The sequence below is a fragment of the Miniopterus schreibersii genome, assembly GCF_964146895.1.
Source record: "Miniopterus schreibersii genome assembly, chromosome: 10".
Taxonomy (NCBI): domain Eukaryota; kingdom Metazoa; phylum Chordata; class Mammalia; order Chiroptera; family Miniopteridae; genus Miniopterus; species Miniopterus schreibersii.
Genome location: NC_138110.1, coordinates 60,554,867 through 60,565,109, shown reverse-complemented (window position 1 = coordinate 60,565,109; position 10,243 = coordinate 60,554,867). Strand labels below are relative to the sequence as shown.

The 10,243-nt window shown below is 49.5% G+C and overlaps 1 protein-coding gene across 2 annotated transcripts in view; it reads left to right on the top strand.

Annotated features, from left to right (window-relative positions):
• Positions 1-3,320: 3,320 nt before the first annotated feature.
• ZNF341 (zinc finger protein 341) overlaps positions 3,321-10,243 on the top strand; it is a gene marked incomplete at its 5' end in the record, with an annotated part of 39,225 nt that continues 32,302 nt past the window's right edge. Inside the window, 3 exons of one of the 2 annotated variants that reach the window (XM_081149549.1) lie at positions 3,321-3,406; positions 6,571-6,681; positions 8,927-9,123. In XM_081149549.1, coding sequence (XP_081005675.1) covers positions 3,376-3,406; positions 6,571-6,681; positions 8,927-9,123 — 339 coding nt within the window. Of the gene's footprint in view, positions 3,407-6,527; positions 6,682-8,926; positions 9,124-10,243 lie in introns of those variants that run through there. The other variant, XM_081149548.1, reaches the window with a different exon arrangement.

Here is a 10,243-nt window from a genome sequence, read left to right as displayed (position 1 = left end):
GCCTCCTGCACACTCCTGGACCAGGGATCAAACCCGAAACCTAGTTATGTCCCCTGATCAGGAATCGAACCCAAAATCTTTTGGTGTACCAGATGAAACTCCAACCAACTGTGCCACCCAACCAGGGCCTGATGACCCTTTTTAATTGTACCTAACTCTGAATTCCTTAGGGCAGGGCCTTTTTATTCACCTTACCCAAGTAATCGAATTTACTTATTTAGCAAGCACTTATATAATACTTGCTATGTTCCAGGAACTCTTTGCTAAGTGCTTTATTAACCATTGTGTTCTCACAGTAACCCATGAGGTAGGGAGTATAATAATACCCACCTAACGAATGGGAAACTGAGATGCAGAGAAGCAAAGTAACTTCCCCAAGATGATACAGCAAATGAGTCATGAAGCCAGGGTTGGAATCTGGAACTTCTGGCTCCAGAGTCTTTGATCTTTATCACTATGAGTTTGCTAGGGCTTCCATAACCAAGTATACCACCGAGTGGGTGGCTTAACAACAGAAATTTATTTTCTCACAATAAAGGCTAAAGGTCCAAGATCAGGGTGTTTTTGCAGGTTTGGTTTCTTTTGAGGCCTCTCTCCTTCACTTTCAGGTGGCTAGCTTCTCACCGTGTCCTAACATGGTCGCCCCTCAGTCTATGTTGTCAAATCTCTTCTTATAAGGACACCAGTCATATTGGATTAGGGCCCACCTATGTGACCTCATTTAATATTAATTACCTCTTTAAATGTCCTATCGCCAAATGTAGTCACATTCTGAAGCACTAGGGTATCAACATATAGGATGTCAACATATGAATTTTGGGGGATGCTTTTCAGCCCCTAACAACCATCATGCTTTGCTGCCTCCCACCAGTACCAACAAATCTAACAAGATGTCAGGGCCCAGCCTTGCTTTTGTGTGTCCTTACTTTCTTCCCCTTGCAGCTGGGAGTCTGCTTTAAGCTGCTCATGATTTCTCCCCTCCCCACAGGGAAGTTAACTTCTCTGGGGTAGCTGGAGCACTCATTGTGGAGGGGGACCCTGGAAGTTTCTCAAACATTCCCTCCTCCCTGTTTGGCTCTATGCCTGTAATTACTACATTACTTACTCCAAGAGTCTCTAAGTGATTGGGTTAGGTTCAGTGCCAACCACCCGGACTTGAGGGAATGGGACAAAGGACTGACAGATTTTGGTGGAGAAAGAAATGGAGGTAAGGAGTCAAAAGTTTGAAGCAGGGGAAGCCTGACTGGGGGACCTGCTGGAGAACCTCCCTGAAAGCTCATTTGGTTGTCCCATCAGTCAGGTAGTCAGTCAACAAGCATTTCCCAGGTTACCTTTGTTCTGGGACTTGAGTTCCAGCCAGAATGGATGAAGCACCTCTCCTGCTCAGAGGGCTCCCTATTGAGGGGGTAGAGAAAAGACAAGCTTCCAAGGGCTAAACATTATCACATACAGGGGTACTACCAAGTACTGTGAAGAACTACAATAGCTAGGGAGGGATGGGATCTCATCTAAGGAAATCAGGGAAAGCTTCTTAGAGGAGGCAAGAAGGCAAGCTTTTACTGTTCCAACAAGGGTAGAAGATTGGCATTTTGGCAAGAGAGAAGAAAGTGCAAAGGCCTGAAGAACAGATAAAAATCAACTATTTGTATATGCACCTGGATATATAAAAATACGTGGAAAGCTGCCAAGGCTTGTGTTGGTGGAATCGTTTACTGTGCCGTGCCTCCCAATGGCCCTGTTCATCTCTCCTTCCTCAACCCCCTGTACCCATACCTCACTTTTTACTCTATTACTCCTTTCACAGTCCTTGGACTCTTTTCATTTTGGGGCCTTTGTGCTTGCCCAAGACGACATAACTAATAAGTGCTGCCTTTCTGTTCCCTTTTCTCTGTCTGATCCCATCGCGTTTCTCAGGTCCACCTCAGAGAGGCCATCCCTAACCACCCTGTCTAAACGAGGCTCCCCTCCTCCCAGAAAAAAAAATTTAAAGTCATGTAACATTTCTCTCTTTTTTTCCTTGTTTACAGCCCATCTCTCCTGCTGAACGATGTCTGCAGGAAGGAGGTGGTAGTGTGGGGCACGGGGTGGTGTTCAGGGCAGGGTGGGGGGTTACTGGTAGAAATAAGCATGTGTAAGTAGAGGGTCTGTAAGGCAGCTTATCGGGAACAGTGGCTGTTAGTGTTCCAGAAGGACAGAGGAACTTGGAACAAATGGTTGTTTTTTTACTTTTAGGAGTCATGCATTTATTTAGTAAATATAAGAAAATAAAAATTGTGACTTTTATTATTGCTCTGGATGAGGCTAAAGGCTAACGAAAGCATTTGGAGCGAAATCGGTGGTAGCCCAGCTGTTGGAGGATCTGGCTCAGGAGAGAAATCATAGTTGGCGGCCCCGCGCGGGTCCCCCCCCGGCCCCGCGCGCCCCCCGACTTCTCCTTGCAGCCCAAGCGTCCGTCTTAGAAACCGCTCTCGCACCTTACAACTAAACAGTTTCCAAGAGGTGTCTGCCCGCTCCTCCCGCCCGTGTCCGCGGGAAAGGCCCCTGTGTTCCCGGCGCCCCCACGCGGGGGACGGCGCCGAGCAAGCGCTGCCGAGCGGCCGGAGGCGAAGGCACCGGCGGGCGACGGGCGCGCCTGGCCCGGCCTGGAGGGGGCGGGAGGACCCCGGAGAGCCCAGTGCGCTTTCCACGCGGCTGGGCCGCAGGTTGCTGAAGCGGGTACTGGGGGTTTCCGTGGCAGAAATGGGGTCCCTGAGAAGCAGGGACGGAGGTCTGTGTGAGGAGCAAGTGGAGATCCCAAAAGGCGTAGATGGGGGTTAAGCAATAGCCACTGGTGAACCTCTGAGACGACGAGGGATCGGGAGCCCACGATGGGAGGCACAGGCTGCTCCCAACGGGCACAGTCGGGGCTCATGCGGGAGGCGGATGAGGAGTCTCACAAGGAATGGGACTCGCGCACACTTGGGGCAGGGGTCATGTGTGACTGGGAGGCCCTTGTGACAAAATGGGTGGTCCGGGTGAGGTGAGAGGGGGGTGCAAAAGTGGGGGATACTGTGTGCAGCGGTATGAGGTCCCTGTTGCGGAGCTGCGGCGGGGACGTGTGTGTGACAGAGTTGGAGTCAGGTCCAGTGTGACAGCGATGAGTCCATGTGCAAAGTTGGGGGGTTCAAATGAAGCGGGAATAGGGGTCCACACGCGCTGGTAACTGGATCATCAAGGAGGAGCTGCGGAAGCTCCGCGATGCTGGGTTTCCAGGACTGGGGTCTCCGCGGCGGCTCCCGGGCGCCCCCTGGCGGCCTCGACCTCGCCGCCGTCACCGCCGCTCCCACAATGCTCGCGTAGCTCCGCTTGGGTTCCCGCGGCGGCGGCGGCTCCAAGATGGCGCAGACGATCTTCGAGGCCCTGGAGGGTGAGCGGCCGCGGTGCCGAGGGAAGCGGCTGTTCCGCGTCGCGCCCCCTCCCGCCGGGCCCAGGGCGCGCGGCGGCCGCGGGGCAGAGGGCGCGGGGCGCCGGGGCCGGAACAGCCGGGGGGGAGGGGCGCGGGCGGGAACAGCCGCGGGAGGCAAGGCCTGGCGGAGGGGTGGGGGCACCGGGACCGAACGGCAGGGCAGAGGAGGCTCGGTGGCGGGGAGGCCCTCGGGACCGGAACAGCCGGGGAAGGCTGGCCCGGCGGGGAGGGGGGCCTCGGACGGGAATAGCACAGCTGCGGGCGGGCGCGGGAGGGCTCCTGGAGGGAACAGCCGGAGAGGGTGGGGCCAGCCCGGCTGGAACCACGGGAGACTGGAGCCGCCTGCTGCGGACGGTGCTGTGGGCGCCACGCCGGGCGTCTAACCACGGGCTGGTTTTGAGCGTCCACTGTGTGCCTCGTGCTGTGACATAGCCTCAAATTCAGACCAGGAAAGGATAGTTGCCATCTGCGTGCAAGGCCAGGACTTGGTACTCACAAAGCCAGCAAACCCCGGGTGCCTGTTTTGTGTCCCGCCCTGGGGTGCAGTTTATGAACTAAGACCAAGAAAGTATGGGTGTCAAAGATGTACTTGGCTGGGACTTGATGCTCCCAGACCCAAACCAGCTAACACTGGGCACCGACTGATTGTCCTGTGCTCTGCAAAATCCTAAAATGGGAGTGGGCCTCAGGTGTAGGGAGGAGTGGGCTTTGGAGACAGCAAACACTGAGAGAGCCTGCTGGAAGTCCTGGAGGAAGCCTCAGTGACTTCAGGGTCATGGCATAGAGTTGATGTTGGGGGGAGACGGACCCACAAGTGTTCTTGGAGGGATGTGATAGGATGAGTATACACATAATTAGAGTGCAGGCTGAAAGTAGGCTGGACTAATAGTATGTGACTGAGGCTTTGAGTGCTGCAACTCCCCAGGGCATCTCAGGTCTGTGCCTTCACTTCTTGGATGGTCAGAGTTCTCACCATGAAAAATGGGGTGTAGCCCTGCCTCCATCGGAAAGGTTCAGTTTCAGGAATACTCATTGAACCAGACAGTCCCTCTCCCACAGTCTGGTGGGGAACAGCTAGAAATGATAGAATGAGAAATTATAGAATTACAGAAAAGACAAACAGTAAAGGAAAATAACCTCAGCTGGCATTCACTGTGATGATGGTGATGGATGTAGAGGGCCAGGGTCAGTGGTGGTTCCCACTGGGAGGCCAATATGATGTGGTGAGACCTATTTTTCTCTTTAGGTTCCATGGGCTTCCTCAGTGTTTGAATTTTTACTGCAAGAATGTGTTCATGTATTGAGTGATGAAGAAATTAAAGGAAAAATAAGTTCTTAGGATAGTGTGATGCATGCTGGGCTAGGGGAAGGGCAGCAGAACTGTAGGGATCCAGAGATGTCCCAGGCGGTGGGAACTATATTCGCAAAGCTCTGGGGGTGGGGAGAGAGGTCTTCTAGGATTCACGGAAGTTCATGTGGGTGAGCAGCTAGAGATGAGGCTTGTGAACTTTTAGTTTGGATTCATTGTGGAGCTAAGAAAGGATTTCCAGCAGGGGAGCAATGCAATGTGATATATGTTTTATAAAGTTCACCCCAGCTACTCTGAGAACAGATTGGAGGGGGCCAGAGTAGCAGCAGGAAGGTGAGAGAGATGACTGCGGTTGTCCTGCTGAGAATTGATGGTGGCGTGGGCCTGGAGGGAGGGGGGGCAGACATCTGTGGGGTTGGAGAGAGAGCAGATCTGAATGGTATTTAGGAGACAGAATAGGCAGATTTGCTGAAGGACTAGAAATGGGGGGAGGGAGGAGAGAGAGGCTGAGAGAAGAATCAAGGGGTGCCCCAGAGGCTGTGGCTGGGTGGACAGTGGTACCCTGGTCTTACTGATGACGATTACTGAAAGAGGAACAAACTTAGGGGTGGCGGTAACACATTTAGTTTGAGTTCAGTTTTTATTTATTTATTTATTTTAAATGTTTATGTATTGATTTTAGAGAGAGAGAGGAGAGAAACATTGGTTTATTGTTACACGTATTTTTGCATTCATTGGTTGATTTTTGTAATCTGCCCTGATCAGGAGTCAGACCTGCAACCTTGGCATATCTGCACGATGTTCGAATCAACTGAGCTACCCGGCCAGGACAGTTTGAGTTCAGTTTAGATAGGCAGCATTTTTTTTTTTAAGATTTTATTTTTTTAGAGCAGTTTTAGGTTCATACCAAAGTTGAGAGGAAGGTACAGATTTCCTGTATACCCTCTAACTCAACAGATGCATAGCCTCCCCACTATCAACATAATTCACCAGAGTGGTATATTTGTTACCAAGGATGAACCTTTACTGACACATCATAATCACCCAGAGTTCATAGTTTACCTCAGGGTTCACTCTTGGTGTTGCACATTCTATTGGACAAATGTGTAATGGCATGTATTCATTGTTATAACATCACAAAGTATTTTCTGCCTTAAAGTCCTCTGTGCTTTGCCTGTTCATTCCTCTTTTGCAGCCCCTGACAAGCACTGATCTTTTTATTTTCTCCTTACTTTTGACAACCAATATTTTTTAAATTAAAATATATATTTTGAAATAATTTATTTTCTGAGGTTTCACATGCACTTTTAAGAAATAATACAGAGAGATCCCATGTACACTTTATGTAGTTTTCCCCAATGTAATATCTTGCAGAACTATCAGAGGCCCAGGATTTTCCCACTTTTTTGCCTTGCAATCCCTAGGGTATAGCCCTTGTCCTCATGATCTTAGATGGTGGCTAGAGTTCCTGCCATCATATTCTTGTTTTAGGAAGTAGGATGGAGGGTGGGACAAAGACCAGGGGCATATACCAGCCAGCTTTTAAGGAAACTTCCCAGAAACTGCTATACTCATCCCATTGGCCAGAACTTAGATATTCCTTGGCTGCAGGAGTGGCTGGGAAGTATAATCTTTATTCTAGAACCATGTTTTCAGCCAAAGTCTTGGGTTCTATTGCAGTGGAAGTGGGAGAGCATGTATATTGGGGCACAGCTGTCTTTGCCATGGGGGCCTTGCAGTGGGTCTAGGTTGTAAGGGTGAGGTCAGAGCAGGATGCTGGGCCCTTCTTCCAAAGAGGCTGCATTTCTTTCTTCAGGAATGGACAATCAGACCGTCCTGGCTGTCCAGTCATTGTTGGATGGCCAAGGAGCAGTCCCAGATCCAACAGGCCAGAGTGTCAGTGCACCCCCTGCTATCCAGCCACTGGGTGAGTATCTGCTCAGGTTCACCAGTGAGAAAGCTGAGTGGCTCCCTGTGAAAAACAAGTGGTACTCATGAGGGGATGTGGGAGTGAACTGCCCACTGTGGTGTCCAGGTGTCTGAACCTTCTCCCCTTCCTCCCAGTCTGGATCTTCAGGCTAATGCCTTTCTCTGCTTAGCTCTGAGGACACCCTCTCTCAATCACTTAGTGAATGTGGGGATCATTGACACCAGCAATGGCTAAGAGCTCTGATGCTTGGCAGTGCTTGTACCTTTGACCCAAAAGTCATTTCTAAGCCTCCCTTCTATGGAAAGAACAGGCTGACCATGAATCTCTCCAATTTACAGACCATGCCCCTAAGACACAGAGAGGGCAAAGAACTTCTTTTAGAGCCCTGTGTGAGTCTGTGTTCAGTTATTTATTCCACAAACATATCTGAGCACTTGGGAACCACACTGGGAGCAGAGAGATACACACCTGGATTTGAATCCTTGTTCCTCTAGTTCCTGGCTCTGTGACTTTGGGCAAGTGAGTTAACCTCTCTGTGCCTGAGTTTTCACATCTGTAAAATGGGGATAATAGTCCTACTTCATAGGAATCTTGTGAGGATACTTGGAATATGTTTTTAGCAGTTATAAATAAGAAGTGCAAGTTTCTTATAGTTTTGTTATCAATGCGTTTGTGTCTTGTCTCCTGATATAAAATAACTTAGACCAGAGACACTGATAAAAGCAAAAGGCAGGTTTATTGAGATTCTGTGGAAGGCAAGAACACTGAGATAGGGTCCCAGGTTCTGCATGCTGAATGTGGGGCTTAGGGGTTTTTATTCCTTGGGAACATGGAAGTTGCTGGAGTTAACCAACCAGGGTGTAGGTTAGCTGGGTTTTTTCTTTTTAGGAATGCTGGGGTCCCACTGAAATCTGAGCACATGTCAGTAAAGCGAGGCATTCTGGGACTGTGCAAGACTTATTATGGAATGCAGGAAGGAACTTTCCCAACCAGATATTGAGTTTGTCTCTGGGGTTTGTGACTTGGCTTTAGATCTGAAAAACAAGCATAAAAGAAGGTTAGTTCCTGGGCCACTGTTTTATAGCTGCCTTATGATAACTGCCATAGTTTTGGCTTGGCTTAACTCGATGGAGCAATTTTGGGGAACATTTTATTCTACCTGTTTCATTTTGTACAAGATTAACATTTTTCTGTTACATGAAGTACTGATGGGCATTTGGGGTGAGTATGGTGAGACTCAGACTCCTTTCTTGTGTCCATACTGCTCTCAACATGCTGCTTAGGATGGCTGCTCCATCCTCTCACTTTCATGTCCACATTCCAGCGATCATGAAGGGAAGAAAGAAGAAAGTGGAAGTTATACCTCTTCCTTTTATTGATTGTTTTTATTGATTTTAGAGAGGGAGAGAGAAACATTGATCGGTTGTATTCTGCACACCCCCTACTGGGGATCCAGCTCGAACCTGGGCATATGCCCTGACCAGGAATCGAGCTGGCAACCTCTGAGTGCATGCGATGACATTCAGTTAACTGAACCACACTGGCCATGGTGACAATTAGACATTTCTGCCACAGCATAGCACAGTGAGTGGCCTGTGGTAGGCCCTCAATAATGGGTGGTGTTAACTGTAGCTAATCACTCATTTTTTTCATTCATTCAACAAACATCCACTGAGGGCCTCCTGTGTACCCTGGAGATACTGCAGTTATGATGAAAAATAAGACATTTCCTTCCCTTAGGGGACTTACAGTCTAGTGATGTTGGGGAAAGTGTGACATGAGGGGCATGCCTAGAGAAAGAAATGATGACCACTGCTTTAGAAAGGCTTCCTGGGGGAAGGGACATCTGAGCTGAGCCTTATAGAATGAGTGAGGCAGCTTGACAGGGATACGGGATGCAGAGCCACAGAGGAGTGTGATCATGTCACCTATCTGGTGACTGATGAGTAAATTCAGACAGGATAAAGATTCTGAAGTTCTCAACTTTGATTGTTTCCTCATTGTAATCTTTCAATACCTTCATGCACATGGCTGGATACTTCCACAGGTGCCTGCATGGTTTGGAAAGCGCCTAGGAAGCACAGAATTGGCACTTAACCCCCACACATGGAATCCCAGAATGCTGTTAGATTTGCCGTCCTCCTGACCCAGACGCAGGTCTCCTCCCCTTTCTCACTGTAACACCCCCTCCTTTATTCTTGCTTTTTTGGTTATCCCCCGCCTTCTGCCGTGTGACCCCTAGATGATGAGGATGTCTTTCTCTGCGGGAAGTGTAAGAAGCAGTTCAACTCACTGCCGGCGTTTATGACCCACAAGCGGGAACAGTGCCAGGGGAATGCCCCACCGCTGGCCACAGTCTCGTTGGCCACCAACAGCATCTACACGCCGTCGGCAGCACCCACAGCAGTCCAGCAGGCCCCTCCTCCAGCGAATCGCCAGGTATTCGCTCAGTTGCTTGTTTGTTCATCCCTTCAGCAAGTCTTTTCGAGCACCCTTTATGTGTCAGGCATGGTGCAGGCACTAGGGGTACAGTGATGGACAAACAGACCAAGTCACTGCCCTCATGGAGTTGAGTGAGATAGACAGTACCCAAACAAGTTGGTAGAGATACACTTTTTTCAGGATGTTAAATGCAGAGAGACAGGATATGCCTTGACAGGGGTAGCAGTTTTTGCCATTTTTGTATATGGTGTTTGGGGAAGGCTCTGTGAAGAAGTGACATTTGACCAGAGACCTAAGGAGGTGAGGGAATGAGTCTAGCAGCCAATTTGGAGAAGAGTATTCCTGGAAATGTGGTCAGCAAGTGCAAAGGTCCTAAGGCAGGCATGTGCTGGGTTTATTCTGGGAACAGCAAGGAAGTAAGTGGCTGGAGCTGAATGAGTGAGGAGGAGGGTGGGATATAAGGTCAGAGAGGCAGCAAGGGGATCTTGGTAGATCATCTGGGACTTGTGGACTTTTACTTGGAGAGATGGGAGCCATTGGAGGGTTTTGAGCAGACGAGGGATAAGGTCTGATTTATACTTTAACTAGGTCACTCTGGGTGCTGTACACAGAATAGATTTTGGTGGCAGTCTAGAGTGAAAGCCAGGAGATCCATTAAAGGGCTCCTGTACAAATCCAGACAGAGGGTGGTAGGTGACTTGATCAGGGTGGTGGTGGTAGAGGTTGCGAGAAGGATGAGGTTTTGGAAATATTTTGAAGATGGAGTCAACAGGGTTTGTGGGTAGATTGGGGTATGGGGTGTGAGATCAAGAGGAGTCAAGGGTGATACCAGAGTTGGAGTTGCCATTAACCAAAGTGGGGAAAATGGCTAGAAGATTTGGGGGGATATCAGGTATTTAGCTGGACATGTTAGATTTGAGATGCCCTTTAGACCTTTAAGTGCAGGCAATAAAGATGCAGACAGATACAGAAGTCTGGAGGTCAGGGGAGAGGGCCAGGCTGGAGGTATCTGGAGCAGCTTCCAGAGTCCTCAGTCAGGAACACAGTTCTGGAGCAAAGATACCCAGGGTGGGGTCTCTTAGAGGGATTAAAGAATCCTCATAATGGGAGCTGGGCA